Consider the following 24,970-nt stretch of genomic DNA (forward strand, 5'->3'; position numbering starts at 1 on the left):
ATGATGAATGCTGGAGATGCAGCAAGAAGCATTCCTCTTGCAGACCTTTTCTCCCTTTTTCTGCTTCCTTGTGAGCCCATCACCCATACATGTGGTAAATGACCTTAAAGATCTCCCATTTCCACTGTAGCTTTCACTCAAGTGGTTTCACTCAAGCACTTCTTTAGATACATGAACCCCCATGCTCAGAAATGGATTCGTCTCTAGGATGAAGTGAGCCATCTGCTTAGCTGTGCACTGCAGCACCCTCAGCATGTTAGGATAGAGAGAAAAGCAAGCAGAATAATGATATCCAGCTGGAAAAGCAAGTGCAAATGCATTTACACTGAAATTTGACCCAGGGCTTGCAGCTTAAACTTCAAACTCAATAACAGCATATTAAAGGTCAGGAGCATAAAACACCTTCATCTCACCTCTCTTCCCAAGATAGCAGAGTTAACTGAGCTGCAGGGCCTGCCAGTCTGCTGATAGAGTGGCTAAGTACTCTCTTAGGGGAGAGTAACCATTTACTGCAGCATCAGCCACGCTTCCTGAAATAGCCTGTTTCTCCTTGGAGGCCTCTCATCTGATCACCCTCTAGAACTTGCAGGGACTTCTGAGACCAGACAGGAAAACCACAGAAACTTTCCCGTTGACATCAGCCCAGTCAGGTACATCTAGCACAGCAAGGACCTTCCCAGAGCCTGGGGTTTGGTACCCCTCAGGCACAACAAAGTTGGTAGCCATTGAATCTTCACCTCAGTGAAGACTGCCCCATGACATCAGAAAATAAAAATGGATGCCACATAAGAGTCAATTAACGTAAGCCCTGGTTTTCAAAGACATAGCCAAACTAGGAACTTTCCAGACAACTCAGCTTGTTGTGAGATCTTAACTCCTTCCTACGTCACTGGGAGAGATATTAAAAAGGCAGCCACTTCTCTAGCAGGTCTGCTTGCTCTGTAAAATTAGCGCTCACAGTTTTCCTCTTGCAGTTCAGCTGTAAAATGGTTTGGGAATAGCTGTGCCTTGCACTATCTGGCTGTCGCACAAAGCAAGCAATTAGAAACACAAGTGTCCCCATTTGCTCCCACGCTTCATTTTTAATTTTATAAACAGAGACTGAGCCACAAAACTGAGAGAGACATTTTTTCGAGCTCAGGGGCAGTTCAGTACTTTTGAGTTCAACCCAGTGGTGCTGGTGTTAGCTATGTAGGTAATGGGCAAGTAATGATAAATATGCTCTTATCCTGGAGTGCAGTTGCAATCATGGCTTGATCCTGAAGGTGTAAGCATGACATAAAGACTAGGTAACAGTCCTAATGTGGATGCATCAACTGAGCCTGCTTTACTGCTGGTGGTCACTGGATGATATGTCTCTTCTGACTGCCAGCAATCCAAGATTTACGGGGAAATAGTTCATTTTAGGATTCTTTTTATGTTGTTCGGTGATTCAGTTTCCAGCTGCCCTGGCACACACTCTGATTAGACTCAAACCTAGGTAACTTCCTCTACACTCCTGTACAGATCTGAACACCAAGTATCACCTGCTCCACCTCTGGAAGTGATCTTCACTAACCTTGAACTATCTGCCATTTACCTGGGCAGTAAGGGGTTGCCAGACATGAGCAGCCCTGCAGCAACAGCTTCTATCCAGTCTCATATTCCCCACTAACACTGCACAACAAGCGGTCTTTCAGCATTACAAGAATGAGTGTCCTCACCTTCAGGAGTGGTCAGAGCAGGCACCCTGCCACTTGAGGGGGAGCAGCTGATGCACAGCAACTCCAGCCCATCCTGCCATGATGCAGTTCTGCAGGTCTCTCTGGGGGAGTAGTAACTGGGACGATGGAGCTAGGGTCTGCTTCCTTCGGCTCTCAGTAAAAGCATAGCTCTCAAATCAGATCTAGGTCACTGCTAGCTCAAAACCCTCACACCATGCTCCTTTGCCTGTTGTAGATGTGCCTCCAGAATTAGGACAGCCTTGGATGCTAGTAGATAAGATAGAAGAAAAATGAGGGCTGAAAGATAAAGAAGTGCCTACTTTGCAATTCTCATTATCTGCCTGATAAGAGACATGTAGGTGGTTTTTCTTCCAAATGTACTCTTCACACACAACAGAGGAATCAACCTTGCTGCTCTTAAGTCCGGCCTGAGTAAAGTGCAAGAGCTTTCCCAGAACATCAGGGTTCATTCAAGAGATTATAGCTGTAAGCTGCAGATGGGCTGTCAACAACTGATTTTAAGAGATTAAAAGTGTTTCTCAAACTTTGTTGGCAGCATTCTCTTCCAGTGCCACCATTTTGCAAATTGGAATACCCGTTTTTAATTAAAATGCAAAAAGAAACACTGGGAATTGTAAAAAATGGTTTTGATTTGGCCCATCCTGGGTCTTTTAGCCTCCATGGCTAAGCCTCTTAGTTAGCAATTTGCTATTGTCTTCATGAAAAAAGAAAGAATCCAGTATGTTGAAAACAGCATTTGGAACAGCCATTTTAACTCTGAACAGCTGTTCTGTTTAAGCATCTAACTCTTAATATTCTTTATGAGCAAACACTTCCGTGACAAAGATGCTGCTCATATACACACCCAAGAAATGGCTTGTCACAGAGACATTCTTATTTGCCTGCAAACATTTCTGTTGACTATTCTTCCTTGATTGCATACCATCCCTGGGAAATTCATTGTAGTCCTGATTAACCATTCTCCGCCAGGCAATCAGCAGGCATCAAACAGCCAAGCAGGATCGACTGACCCATCACACAACCCAGACCGTGGAAGAAAACACATGTACAACACTCTCTGAGTGAAGTGTTCTGCATTTGGTGAACACTTGTAAACAAAGGATCTCTCGTGCTAAAAGATATTGTTGACTATAACAAATGATATGGAGAGATCAAATGAATTTGTAGTAAGGTGGTAACATTTTGTTCCATATGATTTTATGTCCCTTTCCTCTCTTATTTGGATATAACCACATAAGACATTCTTCCAAGCAAAGGACTTCAGAGGTTTCTCTGCTTTTATTTTCCCAGGTCTTTCAGAAGCTCTGTCTCTTCTTTTCCATGTACATGGACTAAAGGCTATGACACAGAGCTTTACATACAATTTGGAAATAAATAATGGATGACTGACTAATCTGGTGACAGACTGTAGCAGCAGCAGCTGTATATGCTGAAAGCTTGGTGCAGCTTGGGAATTCTCTTTCCAGCTGAATGGAGGGAGTTAGGGACCTCTTCTCTTGTTCTCCAGGATCTGACACCATTGTCATCACAATCTGGTTTCGGCCCATTCGGAAAGGGGTGAGGCTTTTGGTTTGCCTCTCTGTTCATAAAGGACTTGATGAAACAATTCTCACGTGGCCAACAGTCCCATCAATGCCAATGAATGCACAAGGAGAGCTGGACTGAGGTCTTGCAGCCTATAGTACTTTCCAAAATCATATCTGATTTTGAATGCATATAGACTTGAGTCCTCATGGCAGTCAGTTTCAATGTGTAAAAAATCTCACCCAACAGCAAAAATGCTGCAGCAAATTCACATCCAGCTAGAAAAATGCATTCCCAGAGCCCAGGTAGCCCCCCTCCTTAGCTCTCCTCCTGAAATGAGAGGAATCTGTCCTACATCTGCAAATTAATCATCCCATTGGGCAGATGCAAACAATCACAGCTAAAGGAAGGCCTGAAGATCTTACAGGTAAGTGTCCAATATCTTTCCCAATATTTACAGTTTCACCCAAGAACATACCTCCCCACTGTGAACAGGACTTCACAATTTTTCTCAGGTAAGCTGTGAGCAGGAAATTATGGTTTGGTGAGTCACAGATCCTAAAATATCACTATGAAGCATGTGACCACTGCATAATAGTAATAGTAGTAATAACTGAGCAATGCAAGTGTGCGCTTTTGGAACGTGCTAAGGAAATCTCAGTGTGGAGGAGGAAAGACAGGCACACCAGACAGTTTTATACACTCACGGCACCTAGGGGCATCCAGACAGACAGGCACACCCCATCTGGTACAGAGTGAGACAGATAAGCATGTTCTGCTTCTATGGACAAAAACTTCAGTGTTGGACAAAAGACAGGCACGACAGCTAATACTGACCAGTATCATGACCTCATCTCATGGCATACAGATAATGACTGCAAACTGGCTTTGTTTTATCTGAATGTATGCCTTATTTCACAGTCCAGTGTACCTATATTGTATATAAACCTCCTCTTTCTGATGTTTTCAGGCTCCTGTCAGGTGTTGACCATCTGCAAGGCTGTACAGGGAGTGTAGTGGGCCCCAGAGAGCTGAAATCTAGATCTGGACATCATGTCATATGTTAAATGAAATGTGAGGTATGTCTCAGGTGCAAATCTTATCTGTCTTGGAAGGGCGATAGCTTCTCATGTTTTCCCTCAAACACCAGGTTCCCCTTAAAAAAGAAACAAACAAAAGTCGTCCCTTACAAGAATGGTCAGTGTGGTGGCTCTATGACAGATTGTGATGTTTCCTAAATATTTTAGTGCAGCCAGCACATTACTTTGCTCCTCTCTAGGAGGAAGGAGCTGGTGGGCTAAACTGACCTTTGCCAATTATCCTGCACAAATCTTATGGCAGCTTTAAATTCTCTGTCTGAGACATCCAGCTCTCAGCTGAGGGATACTGTTTGATATCAACATACAGTCTAAGTTGGCCAACAAACAGCGATCATTCCAACACTTCTGCTATCATCTATTTTGGGATTTACACAGTTGTGACATTCGTCTTCATATTCACCAGCAATCTGTCAGGAAGAGAGCCTGGACATTTCTGGAAGAACTACAAGATGGAAAACTCATTTGGGTGCATAAGCAATATTTGGGACTAAGCCACACTTCAGTATAATTCATAATGTGAGGAGCACCCAGTTTTGTCAATATTTTGTGACCTTTTCTGACCAGATTTGCACCCATATTGGCAGTGACCACTGCCAGGCTTCTCTGTAAGAAAACTTCAGCTTTGCATAGCTTGTTTCAGTCATCCACTGATGACCAGTTACCAAAGGAAGAAATCTCAAAGATTTCCTTACAGCTAACACATAGGGAGAAAGAAGGAAAAGTCACCTATGTCTCAGTGCCCCCTATATCATGTATGTCCGTGGGCTCTGGCAAATTCTGAAAGAGGAAAGCAACATCAACTCCCAATGTCACTTTGCCACACCACTGTCCAAGAAACGAGTGCCTTCTTCAGTTGTTTCTGCAGCTGTTCAGATCTGAGGAACTAAAACTGTGGCAATCTTCTTTCCTCTGGCAAAGTCAGTTTTCCAACACCAGAGACATACATTGTCCTTGTGAAGTCTCCTGAACAGCAATCAATAATGGTACAATGAAACTTCTGAAATTACTTATACCTACTTTGTACAATATGACCAGCAGACAGATTTAAAAATGACCCAGCAGGAATTTTCCTTCCTTAATTTTTAGGTTCCACTCTAGCTACTGTGACTAATACCTAACACCACACCCAGCCCCCGAGATATCCTAATTCTAGACCACACATACTTTGAGCAAGATTTTTAAGTAACTTATTCTTGGCTTGAGAAACCTGAAATGCTGAGCATCCATTTACATAAAGTAAGATTTTGTGAAGATGTATCTAGCAGAGCACCTGGAAATCAAAGCACTCAAAATCATGTAATCATTGCTGAACATCTTAGCTTTAATTTCTCTCATGCAAGTATTTTCAAAATTATACTTTTATCACAAGTATGACGCTATTTGCTTCTCCTTGAGGCTCTGGCTCTTGGATTCAAGTAAGTGTAATAGATGCATGTCTGTACCACACTGTGATGACAACCTCAGCAAGGTCCAGAAACCTAGCAGCAGACTCACATTACCAATGCATAAACCCAAACTTATTAGCCCTGCTAACAAGGAATTATCCAGGCACCAGTTCCAGACCTGCATTAATACCCCTACATGGAGCTGTGCTGCACAGCTATCCCAGTTTGTCCAGCACAGCACCACCACATGCTATCATATTAGGCTGGACATATCTCAAAGAGAAACTCAAGTATCCATTTTAAAATGTCCTCCTCGTTGCAGAGGGAAACTTGAACACATTGTACCACAGCTGCAGTTTTACCATGTAAAAGTTACAAGGGTAATGAAAAGACGCCTCCCAATATATCATTGAGAAAAAAATCTCACTATTTTTTTTCATCCACCCTCTTATTTTTACGCATGAGGTACAAACTACAAAATATTTTGGCACAACAATGCACCCAAAATACATCAAACTGCTCTAATACACAATGCAGACATGGTGTTTGGCCTAATAAAGCAAAGCCTGGTGCTCACAGCAGTTCTTCCACCATTTGTCTGCAAGAGGAGAGCCATTCCCCAACAATACCCCCAAACCATGCAACGTTCCAGGCCTTGAGCATTGACCCATTTTTCAGCAGCACGTGGGAAAACCTGTTTCAGGAAAATCAAAGTCCGTGAGTGACTGATGCCAGGGCAGTTGCCAGGCCTTTGCCTTTGCCTTTGCTGCCCTGATGCAGCGGACGCAGCAGGCTTGTTTCCCTGGCATTTGTTTGACCAGCACTTGTTTGCCCAGTAATATGGAGTGTATGCACCAAAACACCTTGAGGCACACCTTGAGCAGGTGTGGGGGTGCATGGTCCCTGGTGGGATAGTCCCTGGTGGGATCTGGGAGAGGTGAGGGAGAAAGGAAATCGTGGTGAGGAGGGTAAAAGAGGACATGAGACCCTAAGGTGCAGGAGGGCGAGGCATAAGGAGGGGAAGGGACTCGGCTACCCGGGGCTGCGGGGACCTCAGTCTGAGGGAGAGGAGGAGGGCTGGCGGGGGGGGTTTGTGTGGACGGCCAGTTTGGGCAGCAGAGGGGGCGGCCATGCACTCGCCCCTCGCCCGGCCAGCGCGGAGAGCGGGGAGCGGAGCCGCTACACCAGCACCTCGGCCTCGCCCCCGCCGCTCCGCGCTGCGCTGGGCGGGGGTCGCGGCGGTGTGGGGGGCGGCGGTGCCCGCGGCGGGCGGCTGCTGGCGGGGGCGGGCGGAGGCGGGCGCCCCGCGGGTTGCGGGGCGGGGGAGGAGGAGCGGCGGCCGCCGGAGGATGGGAGCGAGCGGCGGAGCCGGGGAGCGGCGCGGGGGCAAGGCCGGGAGCGCGGCGGCGGGCGCCGCGGCATCGCCCGCGTAGGGCGGCGCGGGAGCCGGGCGGCGCCGCGGCCATGGAGAGGGCGAGCCCGGCGGCGGGGAAGCTGAACGCCGGCGGCCGCGGGGCGGGCGATGGGCACGGCCCCGCGGGGGGAGCCCAGCCGCGGGCGGCGGCGGGCAGCGCGGAGCCGGGCGAGCTCATCGGGCGGGCGCTGGATTTCAAGAGCGAAGGGGCGCAGTGCTACAAGGACAAGAAATTCCGGGAGGCCATCGGCAAGTACCACCGCGCCCTGCTGGAGCTCAAGGCGCTGCTGCTGCTGCTGAGCCAGGAGCCGGCCGGGCAGCGCCCTACCGCCGCCGCCGCTGCCGCCGGGCTCAGCGAGGAGCAGCGGCAGGCGGTGGAGGCCATCGAGGTTGACTGCTACAACAGCCTGGCAGGTCAGCGGGGCCGCGGGGCGTGGGGCGGCGGGGTCCCCCCACCTCACCTGCGCCGCGCACCCTTCCCTTCCCCTCCGCAAAAGAGCGCTGCCTCTCTTCTCTGCTGATTTCGTCTCCTTGCCTTCCGTTGCCTTCCATTTTTATTTCTGTTCCCACGTTTGACACACAAGCGCTGCCGGTGCACGGCTCGGTGTTCGGCTGCCTTGGGTAGCGCTGGGGAGGGGGCGCACGGCCAGGCCGCTCCTCGCGCGGGGGCTCGTCTGCAGCCCCGCGGCCCCACAGCCCTTCCCCGGGGCTGCTCCAGCCGCCGCCGATTGATCCCCGTGTCCCCTTCCCTCGGGAGCCGGGCGGTGGGGCAGCGGTGCGTACGTGGGATGATGCTCAGACTTGGGGGAATTGTGGCGCGTGAACTGGCCGAGATTACATGCTGTGTTTTTCCCTCCAGCCCGCGATGTCCTGCAGTCCCTTCACCACAGCTCCAATTCTGGTGCCTGTAATTAACAGTATTACAGAGAGAGAGACTCTTTCTCCCACAGTCGATGTAAGGAAGGGGAAGGGTTTGGCCACTGCTGCAATAGCTCGGAATAGTACTAGATATAAAAAGAATTTTTTGGCCTCTTAACAATGAAAGTTGAAAGCAAATACAGTGCTGGCTTCTCAACTAGCCACCAGTCACCACTGTGGTCAGTAGACATTTGATCATCACTCCCTTTGCTCCCTGCCATCTGTTTAGAAGAAGTGCTGCAGGAAGATGGAAGGGAGGGGTGAGGAGTTGAACTACAGGGTGTTTCAACAAGATGGACCCGATACAAAATCACTACCTTTTGAAATTGGGTCCATCTATTTAAAACACCCTGTATTATGTGGGCCGATTGTGAAGTCCTTGGAGAGGCAGAACTCCTGTGGACTTAAGGAGCTTTACCCATGCAAGAACTGCAGGATCAGAGGTTACTTTTTGGTCCCTAGCAGCACATGGATATTTTCTTTCCAAGTCTGAAGGCATCTCTAAAGCAAAAACTTGTGCCTAGGTGTGTACACGGTGAGGATGTTCATACCCTGAACAAGGTGCACAAAACGACAACATTAATAAAGCCATGCTGTTTTCCAAAAGGATGAGGGGTCACTCATTAATCTTCATATCCTTGGGGGTGGAAATGGTGAGAATCAGCGTGTCAGCTCTCATGATCACTTGTCTTTTGGCTCTCTAGACAGAGTTGGTTGGCTTTGTTTCTTGTCATCTAGTGCTAAAAAAGATGCAGAATAAAGCAAATGGTTTGGAACACCAAGTCAGAATTTTATCTTGTCTTAGTCCATGTCAAACTGTTATATGTGATATGTCTTTTGGGATGTAATGGTAGGCACAATTTAGCCTCCTTTCATCATGTTTTCAAATACTCTTCCTTCAAAAGCCTGTTCAGATTGCATAGAGGGAGAGGCAGGTGAGATTCCAGAGCGATACCATAATTGCATAGCTGTAATTTTGTGTCTCCAAATTTCTGTTCACGGGTTTATTAAAATCCATTGTGTTTGGCAAGTATCGTTTAAATTGGCAGGGTTATACAAAGAGCCCATAATACTCTGAACAAGATAGCTTGGTGAGTTTCTGGTTTTGAAAAAGTACTCACAGGAAATATCTCTGTTAGATACAAATGAGATGTGGTAGGTAGTAGGTAAATGAAGTGGGAGGAAGGGATGGGATTTGCTTCTGTGGCATTCTTTGCTGAGTGCACAGTTCCACTTGCTAGAAGTGTGTCGGCACCTGCTGACAGAGTTGTGCTATGTAATGGTTGTTGTCCAGCAAATTTATTTACTGTTTTGGGTTTGTGTGGGGAATTATTTTCACTGTTGGTTGTACTTGATCTTGTCAGCAGTAGCAATCAGTGTGAGAAACATGCTCCATCTTTAACCTAGATTTGAACAGATTTTTTCCTAATTATAACCAGTGTGAACCTAAGAGGAGGTGATTCTAATTAACCCTCAAGCGGCAAGCAGTGCTTTTCCTGGGATAACCTCACAGCAGGTCAAGGTGTTATTTTGCACAGCCAGTTGTCACAGGTTCTCAGTAGATGGCACGCACAGAGGAGGAAACAGGATTTGTCTCAGAAATGCATAGCTTCACGCGTGTCTGCTGAGCTGTCTACACACAATGTTAAAGAAATGCCCTGCATATTGGAGAGAGGAGAGTGCAGTCAAACTGGAATTGCAGTGTTGATACTCCTAGCCCAGTCCCAGAGCTCCCATTCTAGCAGGAGGATCTATGAATTCATGTCTGAAGGGAAGAAGGGGAGGGACTTTCTCCTGGTATAATCATTATTATACCTTTCTAATAGCAACTTCAAGAAGTGCAGTAGTGGGATTTTATTCTCTAAGTGTGGTCCAGCAGAAGCCACTGGTTTCTTTACACAGTGGGCTTTGGTAGACGCATGAGCACACACTGTTTGAGCTGAAATCAGTGTTATTTGATATGGGGAGGAGAGGGAGATGCAGAGAGTTTTGTTTCTGAGCACTGAATAGGTGCCTAGAGCTGTTTTTAAGATAAATAAATCTGCAGAGTGCAGAGAGCATAGCAGCAGGACATGATCATTCTAGAGCAGGCAGTTTTTTTGCTTGGCTCTGATGTATACCTGGTAGCATTAGCAGCTGTCATCTGAGTGTCCTTATTATCAAGTTCTTTTAGCACCTCCGCTTACTCTGTAAGCGTAGCATTTAAGAAGCCCACCTTGCTTTTGCACTGTCATTTTTCATGTGGCCACCACAAATCCACCTGTCAGAGATGTTTTGCATCACATAGATGCACACACACACACACACATACACACACATACACACACACACAGAGTTACTGGTTTGGATACAGCATACCAGTCAGAGAAGACCATCAACTATGGGTAAATATGCACTTAGCCCAGTAAGCAGGTGAGAAGTATACACCCAAAGGGAATTTGGGGCAATCTCATAGGTAAAGGCTGGGGTTGGTTGGGTTGTTTGTTGGGGGGTTTTTTTGTTGTTGTTTTTAGTTTTTTTGGTGCTTGTTTGTTTTTAATCTGACTGATTACATGAGTAAGAATATGTGGGCAAATACTAAACTGTTTTCAGTGCATGAATTGCCTTGCAGAATGTAAATTTAGGCACAAACGTGCACACAGATTCATGTTAAGCTGTGCTTCTGTTGTAGAGCACCTTCAACAGGCAATTCTTGTACTGTGAGGTGGGGTGGCCAACTCTTGTGTTTAACTAGAGCCCTGCACTATTTGATGTGTTTTTTGAAGTCCCCTGTTTTAGAGATGTGTGGCACCTCCACAACCTAAATGATTTAGCCTGTTTCAAAGAATCCCAAATCTGCTGGTGATTTCAGTTTTTGTTTGGTTGGGGTTTTTTTTTTATTGTATTTTAAATTGGCCTAGGATTTTCACAACTTGCCATTGGCAACGCTGCTTGCATTTCTTTCTACAAGCTATTAGGTGGGTTTCAGTTTAAGCTCAAAGAGTTTTGCCTTAAAGGGACTCCCCCTCACATCTGCAAAATCCAGCGCTGCCGCATTCTCACACGGGCCTGCCGATACCCCTCCATTTTACCACAAGCCTCTTTGACAAATGTCACCAGATGCAAGAGCAGCAGCACAGTCAAGGCTCCCAGGAAATGCTAGAGTAGGCAAAGAAAAAGCCTACCAGCAGCGTAGAACCTCGCGGAATGAATGCAGGGCTATAAGGCAAACAGTCCATCCTTTATGACTCACCATAAGTCTCTGACCTTGAAGAAGTCACTTGACCTCTTTTTGCTTCGCTCAGCCCTATGGAAAAATAAAGAACAGGGACAACAATCTCATCCTGATGGTACATTCAGCTGAGTTTCCCCCAAGTCAGTGGTTTGTGCTCTTTTGAAAAAAGATGAATGTATGAAGAATGCCTGCGGAAAAAGCAAACTGGCCAAATATCCCTCAAGTCTTTGTCTCCTCCTTTCCACTCCTACAGAATCTTTGATCTAGAAGAAACTTAAATGCTTTATGAATCGCATGCAGGAAGAGATCATTTACCTCCTACATATGCAACCATTACTCTCATTAAACACAATGGTCATTTTATTCCAGTATTACTGCCTAAAAGTTTACAGGATCAAAAGGACTATGTCTGCTCTGCAGAGAGAAACAAGTCCTAGTCATTCCAAAGCAGCAAAATGCTAAGAGTAAGCATAGTTTTAAGCCTTTCTCATGAGGCAATGCTGCAGCATGATAAGCAAACCTTTGTTGGTTTTCCTAAGCACACAGAAATGCCAGAGCTAATCCTGGCAGGAGAAATGGAACCAGAGAGAGAGCTGGGGACGAGGAGCGGTGCTGGGGGATCTGGGTTTCTAATCCTTCCTCTCTGTGCCAACCAGTTGTATTATCTTCCCCAAATCTTTTTTCTTTGAACCTTAGTTTATCTGTCTGCATTTATGACCTCTTAGGAGTACTGTAGGGCTTTGTTAATTACCTTAATGAAAATTTAATGTAACGTGCTTATATCCCCATTCAAGTATGTTTACTTTAGTATGGGAGTCTTGGCAGGAGGGCACACATACTGCACAGAGTATTACAAAATGGAGCCATCCAAGATATGTGTCAGCCTGGGTAATGATGATTGACCTCCTGCACTGGCAGAAGTGTGCACTGGTACCATTCATGACTATGCAAAGGTCATAGTGACAGTCCCACAAAACATGGCCCTTCCAGCAGTGTAGGAGCCTCCTGGCACCCTCAGGCTCTAGACCAGCGTAGAGGTACTACTCCTAAACATCACCAGTTGCACAGACATTGGTGAGCAGTCCCACTGAGAAACACAAGTAAAAATACTTATAATGCTTAATCCAAGTAAAAATGTAACTAAACATTAGAAAAGCTGGTAAAACTTGCCTCCACTGACCACCCACTAGGACTCCTCACAAAGAGTCTCTGCTAAAATCCCATCCCAGTATATAGCTGTTAACAAGTACAGACTCTACCAGGACACATGGTGCTGTGGGTGTTAAAGCTGTCTTGGATTGTTGCTTGATGTGAAGTTATTTTTTATGTGCTGCATCAACAAAAAACACCCTCTGTAAGGATGCCGTGCAGTGGGAAAGAGAGGCAGCAGCAAACAGAGCAGGACGTGGTCTGTGCTTTCACTGACTGAGGAAAGAGTTTACTGACACTCTTGGTTTAGATACATCTGGCCAGCCAGAGCACACGCATGGGAATATCTTGTTTTACAGGCCTGATGCAATTACTGCTCCAGGTAGGTGCAATTGCAGCAGACAATAAACACAGGTGACTGTGTGGGTTTTTAGTGATAGGCTCAAAATCTGGCGTGTATTTAAGAAAGAAGTGGTATTTGAAGCCATTGTCATGAATTACTCTTTCAAAATACTCTGAATTTACTTATTCCTTTGCATTTTTGAGGACGAAATTCCCCCTGTTCAGGGAAGAGTTTTTTGTGCATTGGGAGGATGGTATGGAAATACATCCAGATGCCAGGGGGTGGGAGGGAGGGAGAGAAAGGACAGCAAGCTGCCTCCAAACTTGGTTTAAGTGATACACGTCTGACAGCATCTCCCTTGCTGAGGCAGGAGATGCATTTTCCTCTGTATATGTCACTGTTCTTCCCAAGCCTTTTCAAAACTTCAGGCTCTGGGGGAGCTTTTTGCAGCCACTTTTACCATGTTTAATTCCCTTTGCCTGAGAAGAAACCTGTCCCAGCTGACCTTGTCACCATTTGCCTGAAACAGAATGTATCGGGATGGTATAGAGCCCCTTGCCAGACTGCCCCAAGGAGCTGCAGTCTTGGTGAGCTGAGATCTGTCCACGTCTAGCTACAGCTCACCATGGGAGCTGAAGCAAGATATGTCAAAAATCAAAAAGCTTCCTTAAGAACAGAGCAGTGGTTAATGTGTTTACCTAAGTAAATACCTAAGTAGCACATCCTGCCACCTTGATTCTGTCCTCTTCTGAAATGCTGTCCTGAAGTTTCCTCCAGCAAAAGTCCCACAATGAGTAACAGCCTCTTATACCTCCACAGGTTTCCACCAGTGCTGTGCTGAAGATGGTTCAGCTGGTTCAATAAAACCTAGTGTCAAAATCAAAGCTGGTTCCCAGTTTATTGCTAAATACACCCATGAGCTCCATGGTTACCTCCTTTTCTGGGAGCTGGGCCACCCCTGCATGGTTCAGCAGGTGGAGGATCCTTCTCTTCCTCATGTTCACTTGGGCTCAGGCCCAGAAATTTCTAACCCAACTCCAGACCTGTTTCTCCAGCCTTTCTCCCAGAACTGCTTGTCAGTTCAGCAGTACATACCCAATTCCTTATCAGTATCCTCTGAGCAATGCAACGGATGCTGCAAGAATGGAGGGTCATCGGAAGTTTTCAAATTAGGATTTAAGGATGAGATCTAATGCAGACCTGATAAAGGAGCTGCTGTGAGGAAAGGAACAGTAAAAACAAAAGCGGAGATCTAAATATTGCCAGGTCCCGGTTTCTTCTTGACATTGTGCTGTCTCATAGGAAATAACAAACAAAGGACTATGAAACTGAGGAAACAAAATGAAGAAAGGGAGAAAATACATGACGAAATTTTGAGAAATTTACTGGTTATTTATTTTCTTCTTTGTTCTCTTACTTCATGGGTTGGAAACTGATACAGAAGGAAGACAACTGTTTATTAATCTTGTTTTCAGCTTATTCAGGCAAGCATACCAGTGACTAATACTAAGGGTTAAAAATGCTTTGGAAGAGAGTCAATATTAGCTATCATTAACCAGAAAGTTGTTACTAATGGCTGCTCAGGAATCTGTCTCCTTTTGTTCGTTCCTGCACTGCATTTTGGATGGGAAACAGTACGCTTAGGACATTGATCGATGAATGCAGGTAAATCTTCTTGTGGTGGCATGGAGCATTACTATTCTGTTCTCTTTAACAAAGGTTGTAGAGTCAGTGCAGTTTCTGGAAGCTTTGCTGGAATTGCTGGAGGCAGCTTCAGCTGCAGCACACTCACTAGCATGAGGTTGGGAGGCGGTGGTAGGACAGTGTAGCTTGCCCTGTTCTTACACACATGCCTAGGTATTGGCAGCCATTAAATGGGGGCTGGAGTAGAAAGTCTGTCTCAGTGTAGCCATTCAGAGTTCCAGACACTGCTAGAAACAGTACTAAGACAATTCATGGGAATGGATTAGGCACAGTCACGTTTTCTCTCCATGATAACCCATGGCAGAAGGGACAGCTGGGAGCAATGATCTTTAGCTGTCATAGCTTGACATGCCAGAGCTCATCTGTTACTATTCATAGGCAATAGCTAACGTCACGATCTTCATTTCAGAATTCACCCCATTCTCTGCACTGTCCAAAATTCTTGACATGCCATCGCCCGGAGGATCATAGGCTGGATAGCACCATCTGCTTCTCCTTGGCTTCATCCCGTGTACCCAGTTCTCCCATCACGTTTCTGAGCACAGGACTCGGAGCTGCTTACGCAGTCCATGCCTTTTGCCTTTGAATTCCTCTGCTTGCTCTCCCAGCTCTCTGTAGCTCTATTAGACTTTTCGACCTCCCAAAGTTTTGTCCCTTTCCAGGCTTCTGCCAGCGAGGCCCTCTCTCCCCTTTACTCTCATACTCTGTTCTGCAGCAGCTTGTTGCACCTGATTCCTTTGAGCTGATTTTGCCCGTGGTATATTAGTTCAGGTTGGACCTTCTCTCCCTTCCTGGCTCTCTGCAAGACCTGTCTCTGTTGTGACACCTATAGGAAGCCAGTCAGTTGGTGCTGGTTACCAATTTACATATAACAAGGAGGAGAACCTCACCACACCCGTGTCTACATGTCCAAGCATGTGAGTGTATTCCATATCTTCACACCCTTTGTCATTCACCTTGATAAAATTGCTAAGTCGTCAATCGGGACATGAATTTTAACACATGCATGTCCTGCGTAGCCATGATTACAACTTTGCCCCTCCTAGCAGTACATACTCATCTTGAAAGCCTTAGGCTGTGTAAATCACTACCTCAGAATGGTTCTGTAACAGCCTCCCAGCAGGCATCAGGGGGAAAAAAAAAGAGCAATTTAGTGCTGTTTGCACCTCAGGCAGTTATGGATCTGTTTGCCAAAGAACCCAGAACTGCCTTGCAAGTCCTGTGTCCCATGCTCCTGACTTGATATGACATGATATCTCAGTCCTATTCACTCATACGTACCATCAAGAAGGCAGGAACTGCAACTCTCTACCTGTCCCTAGGTGGAGAGAACAACCATCCTTATACTACCACATAAGCCTTTCAGGATGCAGGCCACTGATTGCTGGTTGCAAGGCTACAGCATTTTTCCTTCTCTGACACACCTGTGTTTGACAGGTCAAGTCTCTGCCCTACTAAAGCAAATACTTTTCCAGCCACTGCTCAGTATTCCCTTTCTTTCTTTAGTAGGAGCACTGCCCATTGCCTTGCTGCCAGTTTAGGGGGCTGTCACGTAGATTGTTCTGCATCGATGGCAACAGCAACTCCTTTCATATCGGAGTGGCAGGCAGCAAAACTCTGCTAAACTAGCCGTCGATCTATTTGCCTGGGAGCTGCTGGAAAGGAACAGCTGGGTGAGCCTGCAAAGAGCCACCAAACTAGTGTTTCTCAATTTTTGATGACAAAGCTCCTGCAGTGTCCTGATTACACATGTCAGTTTTCATGCCTCTGGTGTTGCTCTGGCCTGGCCACATCAGGAACATCTACACGGCTCGTTTCCTACTTGAGGAAACTCAAGTGAGGTATCTATCTTGCTGTAAGTCTCCTTATTCTGTAAAGCAAGAGGGTTCATGGCCCTCTTGGTAGAATCTAATCAGGCAGTGGTGGAAATTTGCTACCTGTCTGATGTATCTGTAAGGCTTAGCCTAACAAGCAAAGGCTGATTTCAGATCAGCCCAGTTGGATGCTGTTTATCTTAGGTCTTTTCCAACTTGAAAGACTTAGCGCCTGACTCCAGGCAGCAGAGCTGTTTACTGCTACCTGCAGCAGATGGAGAGGAGAATACAGAAAAAGCAATGGGGTATCTTTGCCCTGCACATTCCCCAGTGTAGTCTGTGGAGGAGGAAATTTACTCTTAGAAGCAAATTAAAAGCAGAGGAAGTGTCTGGAGCTTGAAAATTTATATCAGACACTTACTACTTCCTTTGGCTATTCCTGGGCTGATGTGACTAACAAACTTCTACCCCTGGTGTGCTGTTCTGTCCTTAGAGTCACCATCTAATCCACAAATTCACCCTGACGTGAAAAGCTTCTTTATGATACAAAGAAAAATCTTTCAACCATGTGCAGGGAAGAAGCTGGGAGAATTTGCATTCCTCTGCCCCAGTTCGCCTGCCAGAGAGAAAGAGGGCAGAAAGATTTATGTTTCGTCCAGTCTTTCAGAGAATAAATGGGGCCCATGGCCATAGCCTCTCCTGAACAGGAGCTGTTCGGAGAGATTGTCCCCCCACAAACTTGACCTTGCAGAAGCAGAACCACAAGGGAAGAACTCTGTCGTGATGCTCTGAAAGACTGTCATAAGTCAGCACTAGCCAGTGTTCTGCAAAGGCACCTTTTGTCTAGTGCTTCAAAAGGAATCAAATCAGAATCTCTGCCCTGTGTCTGTAGCGATGATTGTCTCAAACAATGTGGTGCAAAGTTAAGCCTCAACTTCTTCTTTAGCCACCATATTTTTTTAATACTAGCATAATTCAAATCCTGGATTATGATCCTCTTAAATGCTTTGCAGTGATTAATTGCTTAAGACACAGTAGTGCGTTCATGTTGCAAGAAGAGCAGAGCAGCATAAGATCCTCACCTATACTCGAAGTTCAAAGAAAATTTATTCATTTGTCTTTATACATTTTCTAACTACTGTGATGGAGCTTGAACTGAGGCAGCTCAGGAGCTTTTCTCATGGTGGGGGAGTGTAAATTAAATTAATAAATGAATACAAAATAATTTTTTAAACCCAAGGCTGATTAACTTGAAGTACAGTGCCAGAAGGTATCATGAAGCTAAAGAACCTAATAAGGTTAGAAAAGAAGGCTTAGACATATAACTAATCAGAACATTCACTGCTGCATTAGATAGGATAAAAACTGTAAAGCAAATATTACATTTTCATGCTTGAGAACCACTGCTAACTGGTTAGGATTTATGAATAAACTTCTCCATGGTTTTAATTTCCCTCTCCATAGATATGTCACGTAAATGACTCAGTCATCCTGTGATCAGCTAGCATATCTCCATCCTTTTCCTCTTTGGTTGTTTCCAGCTCATGAGTTCACAAATTCTACAAGAAATTCCTATTAGTCCCAAAGGGCCTGGTCTTAAATTTTGTATTATCAGCTTTCATTCCAAATACATTTATTGCTGTCCACCAGGTCTTGTGGTTCTTTTTACATGACATTGTCATCTCCTTTGAGAGTATCTTCCAACTGTCAGTAGGGCGCTCCTACTTTTAGATCAGGGACATTTAAAAAAACCCAACAAAACAAACAAACCCAAACCCACAACCAAAACACTAAACAAGCTCAATTCTGAAATTAATTCCTGAGGTATTCTACTAGTGATCTCTGTTTAATCAGACACACACTCCTACCTCATTCTTCCACTGCCAGCAATGCATTGCACAGATGTGAGTAATGAAGGGTTTAGGAGCAATGTGGGAATTTTACCTGAAACACTTTGCTCCGGCTCATATTGAAGAGAAGACATCTTATTAGAGAACTGGCTTATGTTCCTGCACAGTTCAAACCCTGACTTTTTAAAGCAAATCATGTACTGAATCATCCCTCTGGTCTTTGGTTTATTTGTTTTCAGCCTGATTTCCAAATGAAAAAAGTCATAAGTAAGTATGTTTTCAGTAGTGTGCCTGTCAGTTTGATCTCAATAACTTTTAAACCTATTGACCAGCTAGATTTGATGGAGATAGATGTCTCAATGGTACCAAGTTTATATTGTATAAATGGAGGGCAGGTAAGAGGCAAGGATGCTAGAAGCTCAACTGTAGTGAGGGGTGACGCTTAAGCTCACTTTACACCGTCTATCAAAGCTCAGCCAGGTGACAGCCTTGCACAGACAAGGTTAATTGGCTCTGCTGCTGACAAACCACTCTGCTCTGTATGTTTGTTAGTGCATTTTTAAGGAAAATAAAGTTGAGGGCTTTGTTCTACACATCTTTCTCTTCAATTAGTTAGAAAACAGTTGACTCAGGCATCCTCTGGATCTTTGATTCTGTCAGTTGTTCTCCTCTCTATCCCTTCCACAGTGGCCATAAAGGTTTCTCTCTGTTTCAAAACATCATGAAAATATAAAGGTTTTGGACTACACTGGACCTGGATAAAACATGTGAACGGGTTATTATTTTAATTAATCACAGAATCATTTTGGTTGGAAGAGACCCTCAAGATCATCAATTCCAACTATCAACCTAACTCCGGCACAAAACCATGTCTGTAAGAACCTCATCTATAGGTCTTTTAAGCACCTTCAGGGATGGTGACTCAACCATTTCCCTGGCCAGCCTGTTCCAATGCCTGACAACCCTTTCTGTGAAGAAATTACTCCCAATATCCAATCTAAACCTCCCCTGGCACAACTTGAGGCCATTTCATCTTGTCCTATCACTTGCTACTTGGGAGAAGAGACCAACACCCTCCATGCTACAACCTTCTTTCAGGTAGTTGTAGACAGCGATAAGGTCTCCCCTCAACCTCCTTTTCTCCAGGCCAAACAGCCCCGGTTCCCTCAGCCACTCCTTGTAACACTTGTTCTCTAAACCATTCACCAGCTTCATTGCCCTTCTCTGTACTCTCTCCAGCACCTCAATGTCTTTCCTGTAGTGAGGGTCCCAAAACTGAACACAGTATTCAAGGTGAGGCCTCACCAGTGCTGAGTACATGAGGACGATCACTTCTCTAGTTCTGCTAGCCACACTATTCCTGATACAAGCCAGGATGCTGGTGGCCTTTTTGGCCACCTGGGCACACTGCTGGCTCATATTGAGGTGTCTGTCATCAAACTCCCCCAGATCCTTTTTGTCCAGGCAGCTTTCCAGCCACTCTTCCCTGAGCCTGTAGTGTTGCATGGTTGCATGGGGTTGTTGTGACCATGAAGGAAATGCTCCTCACCATTTGACCCCTCCATCTTCCCAGATGAGGTTTTTTTTCAGCTAGGGAGAATTCAAGGGAAAAACAAAAGCATTTCAGTTTCTATCAGTTATACATGGTATGAGTACATAAGGAGGTGACCTCAGAGACAGACGGTTCTTCACCCCTCAGTGGACTGTGCAATTGTCAGCTCTTTCACATGTCCTGGGAGGTGAACTGTGAGCCACCACAGGGCACAGCACACAGGTGTTACGCAGCCATGTCATCCTGCCCTGTTTGTGGTACAGGATGAAGTGCTAGCCTTCATCCCAAATTGAACATGCTGCAATAAGCCAAGCCTGAGACAGATGTGGCATGCACCACTGTCAGTGACTTCATCTGAGAGCCCTCAAGCTGTTCCAGCTGCGTTTCACAGTACTGCTGTCAGTGTTTGAACCACTATGAGCAAAGGATGCTTTATTCTTCAGTAGAGAAGGCAACTTGAAATCCATGAGTTCTTCCAAAGCGTCCCCCTACTTACAGAAACCCCCTTGTTGTCTCACATGGGTTTAAAAAAAAAAAATAAATCATTCCATTCAGACCTTAATTTCACTGTGTAATGTACTCTGGTAAGAATCATAAAATATTTGAAAGCACTTGTTAGAGTTGGACTGCTGTTGAACTTCAGGCACTTACCAGATGGTTGTCGCCATCTGATGTTGCTGATTTATGATAAAATTCTGTGTACTTTTCCCTTGTGAAAACAAGAGACCAGATGCTTCCAGTGGGTGTCAACAGCAGCAGGAAGGCAGAGGCAGAAAGTGTATGATGTAGAAAAGGTGGCACAGTGAGAGGATAGAGCAACACAAGGTGAACAAAAGCAAACAGCAAGGAAGAGGCAGCAGAATAAATATCAACTGGAACAGTAGCTCTGAAGGCCAAACATTTCTAAAGTCATATTGACTGGACTAGGTGAGTACTGATTTTAAAAGACAGATCAAAGATTACTAGATAAATATAAAGTCAGAGGGCATTTCACCTGGCAGATCAACAATAACGACCTTGGCAAAAACAAACAGAAGGTACTTCCATCTCTTCTAATGTGGCTGCAGGAGGAGCTAGTATTTATGGATATCATAGGATCAAAATGGTCTAGTAGTTAAAAGCTGACTGAAGCTCTTACTCTACTTGTGCTTTGCTAGGACTTTGCTCCTACCTCTCCTGGCTGGGAAAACCAAGAGCATGGATATTAGAAGATGTAATATGAAGATCATCTCCACCTTAAGCTCTTTATTTTGGTAGAATAAAGATTTGCTGGTACACAGCTGGGTGCAGATTCTGGTTTCAGAAAACAGTTATTTTTTGTTCAACATCTAGGTTTTAACTACTTCCTTAATATTACCATAGCTAAGAATTTTCAATAAGCCTCTGGTTTTAATGTGAAGGATCAGTAACTGCAGGAACTGGTAGGTCAAAATACTCTTTCAAAACAGAAGCTTTAAGGATCAGGTGAAAAGTTTGCTGAAATTCCTTTCTTCTGAAAACTTCGGCCCTTTGAAACTGCAGTATTGTATCACTGGATTTGTGAGGAAAAAAAAAAAGAAGCATAAATCACCACTTGTCTTAAAGTAGCTTAAGAATAATTTAGAAATACTGAACACTTCTGAAGAATTGTACTCTTGAAAATTAGAAAAGTCTGAAATATGGGAACATAAACACACAGCAAAGGCAGAAATCATTCACGTGTGCTGTTACTTAAGTGCTTACATATTCACATGCCTGGCTAGGATGTTGCTCTGACATCTCCAGCAAGACCTTCTGATAGGAATTTACACTAAATGGCAGCCCTCAAGGAGAACTGAGGACTGTTCATGCTCTGAGTGTTACAGCCCAATCAATAACAGGATGGCAGAACTGAACGCAATTCAAGAGTCTTCTATCCATACCCACGGGTGGTACAAGGGTATAAATAAAACATATCCCAGGTAACATTTTCTTAAAATGTCCTTAAGCACTTGCAAAGCTCAGATCCTTCACAACTTTGCCAAGCAGTCTCTTTCAATGCTTCACTCTCTTCATTGCTAGAAGGTTCTTCCCACCTGAAATGCGAGCCTTCTCTTACTTCCCAAGTGCAAGCAGAACAGATCATATCCTGGTTAAACCCTTCTCTGCATCACAGTTTTTTTGTGGGCTTATTTTGTTTGGTTGGTTGGTTTTGCTTGTTTGTTTGGTTGTGGTGGTGGTGTTGGTTTTGGGTTTTTGTTTTTTCTTTTTACATATATGAACACTGTTAGCCAGTGTTCCCTCTGTGTCTTCTTGAGGGCTTATATTGTGTCTTCTGTGGACAACCTGTTATTGTCAGGGTACTCCTGTGGAATCCATCCACATGTTCTTTCAAGACTGGTATAAAAAATGAGACACGGTACTTGCACACCTTGGAAACTGCTTTGTTTCATGCATTTTGGTGTGCATTTTTCTTCGTTAACGGGGTAGCCTTGTTGACTTCAGCTGGTGATCCACTTCACTCCCCAGATCCTTTTCAGAAGAATTAATCTCCAACCAACTGTTCCCCTGCTATACTTATCCAATGCGGGGTTTTTTCTGCCTGATTGTAGGACCTTTCACTTGCCCCTGTTGAATTGTATCCTATCTTTATCAGGACACTGACAGTTTGTGGGGATCCTATGGAATTCTAGCTCTGTCTTCTGTCATACACCAGCTCCTCACATCTTGGGGTTATCTGCAAATTGGCAAGGCACTCTGCAGTCTGTCATTTAGGTCTTTATTGACAATAATGAATACCATGGGGCTTAGGACAGATCAGTGTAGAACCCTACTCAATATTGTCTTTAACATAATTAAGTCTATTCATTTAGAGTCTTCTCCTTCAATTTGCTTAAGAAAATGTCACTAAAATTTGTCATCTGACGAGTGTAAAAGACAAGATATGTAACATCTACTCTTTCTCCTTTATCTTCAAGGTTGATCACCCTATTGCAGACTGAAGTTAAACTGATTTGTTCTGACAGCTCACATTAGCCGTTACTTATCTTGTTACCAGCCCTGTGCACTCCAAGGGTTGGCAATAGGCAGAGTCTTGGGGTGGGCTGCCAGCCACAAAAAGCCTGACACACAGACCCGGCAGCTCCTTTGAGAACTGCTGGATGCCTCCTAACATGCAGGATGGTGGAAGCATTGGCATGCTTCCGTCACTACTGCTGTCTCTCTCTCTCTCCTAGAAAAGCTAATTGAAATGTTGAAGTCAGGGTCTTTCTTCTGGAAGAGGTATGAAGGCCTTGGGAGCAAAGGAGAACTGAAGGTGACCAGGCTACATATTGAAAGGAAAGCGTGGCCAAGAAGGCAGGATGAGGAGGAACAGTAGGGTATTTGTCTACAAATTGAGAGCCAATCTGAAAAGAAGGGGAAAGCAACTTGGAAGAGGTGGCTCTCTTTGGGCTCTCCAAACATTTGTGGATCCACACCTCATTTAGCATTAATCCCTCCCTATGGAGAGAGACAACCTGTCGTACAGTTTGCATTTTAATTTTCCACACTTTTCCCTGCAAGCAGAAACATACGGGCATGTTTAGGCCTTTTTGGTACCTGGAGGGGAATAATGAGAGCCATTGGCTGGAAAGTTGTACTGTCATTCTGATATTCCCTTTTCATCCCATTAAGGTTGTCCAGGAACTAGGAGTCAGCTGATCAGATTATTGCAGGACATTATCAAGCTGTCTATAATTAGCTTTCTGTTGATGAGAAGCCAGAAAATCCTCTTTGTTTGCAAGCTTGGACTATAGAGAAAGAAGAGAAATATTTCATGGAAGAGATTGTTTGAAAACTGCAGATCCTAATTAGTGTCTCAGCCTTGTAGTGAAACTGCCTGCAACAGTTCTCTGAAAAAAACAACAACAGCAACAACAACAAAAACCCACCACACAAAACCAAAAAATGATGCTTTAAACATCCTATTTTGAGGAATACTGGGTTGCATTCCTGAAAAGCACAGCACACATGGAGCTCTGTGCAAATATGGATGCTTTGCTACCTCTGCTCTGTGCCCTTGGTGTAGGCTTCTTACATCCCCACATGTCACACATCTCCTTTCAGTGCCAGTTTGGATTGAAAATTTAACACAGGTTAAAAATCGGTCTGTGCCATCCACATGTATCCTGTGCAGTCTGCACACTCAGGATCATTAACTTCAATTTCAGAGGAATTTGGATAAGCATCCCAGTAGTCCAGATCTTTTTATGCTGTACATTAAAATTACAGTGTTTTAAGTCCAACGTGACTTTAAATCTAAGATAACCCTTTACATTTTCAGCATCATCTTATGAGACACATACCTGATTTATTTTAGAGTTACATTTTAAATTATTAACACACAGGTGAAAATTTCAATCTCATGTAGTAATGGTATCCCTTTTAATTCTTCCCGTGGACACTAAGCTCCATGTGCTTTTTGTAAACACCATTTACACAGACTGCAGCACACAGATATTAATGATACATCCATTAGTGGCATGGTTAGAAGGTTGCTGAATATTCCAGGACAAGCATTTTTCCTTCTCCCTTCCCCCTCTCCCATTTATTTTTGTTTGTTTCTTTTGTTTTGTTATATTCCAATAGTTTTTCTTCCCAAACACTTAAACCAGAACTTAGCGTTGTGTTTTCTCTTTTTTGAGGAGGAGCATTGCCATGGAGGATGCCAAGCCTTCTGAAGTAACAGAAGTATGAGACTCTCCTAGTCTGCCCTATTATTTCAAGTCTTAAAGAGATAGGAAAACAAAGCCTGTTCAATGATATATAAAGGTCTTAATCAAATGTCTGAATAAAACCCTGAAGCAGTTATATCAAAGCATCAGTCATCTGTTTTCCAAAATGGAAACAGAGCAAGAATATGCACCGTCTCCTGCAATTTAAACAGATCTTAAGTGAGCTGCTGGCTACTTAGGGTGAGATCACATCAGAAAGCGAAGTATTTTGCAGAGTTTATTTCTGGGAATGACACTGTCGGTTTGTGAAACAGACATTGAGTTTGTAGTGGTTTAAGTACCTAGCACTTGCTAAGGAATAATAATCTACATAGGCTGTTAAACTCCAGTGGTGAAGTCAAGAATAAATGCGGTAAAGACAATATCTACTTCAGGTCTAAGCAATAATGGGTTTAGCTACTTCTCTCTGCTTTTCAACCAAACAAATCAATACAGGTACTTTTTTTTTTTCCCCTCCCAGTATAAGAGGAGGAAAACAAAGGTCGTTTGAATTCAGAGCCTTTTGCATGGGTACACAAGAGTGATGACTTACTATTAGCTCTTGCG

At 44.5% G+C, this 24,970-nt stretch overlaps 1 protein-coding gene across 1 annotated transcript in view; it reads left to right on the forward strand.

The window, feature by feature from the left end:
• Positions 1–7,051: 7,051 nt before the first annotated feature.
• Positions 7,052–24,970, forward strand: part of TTC9 (tetratricopeptide repeat domain 9) — a 30,113-nt gene continuing 12,194 nt past the window's right edge. The window contains exon 1 of the mRNA XM_065064437.1: positions 7,052–7,561. Within this exon, the coding sequence (XP_064920509.1) occupies positions 7,198–7,561 (364 nt within the window). The 5' untranslated portion in view covers positions 7,052–7,197. The remainder of the gene's footprint in view (positions 7,562–24,970) is intronic.

This window comes from Columba livia, chromosome 5, assembly GCF_036013475.1.
Source record: "Columba livia isolate bColLiv1 breed racing homer chromosome 5, bColLiv1.pat.W.v2, whole genome shotgun sequence".
Classification (NCBI taxonomy): domain Eukaryota; kingdom Metazoa; phylum Chordata; class Aves; order Columbiformes; family Columbidae; genus Columba; species Columba livia.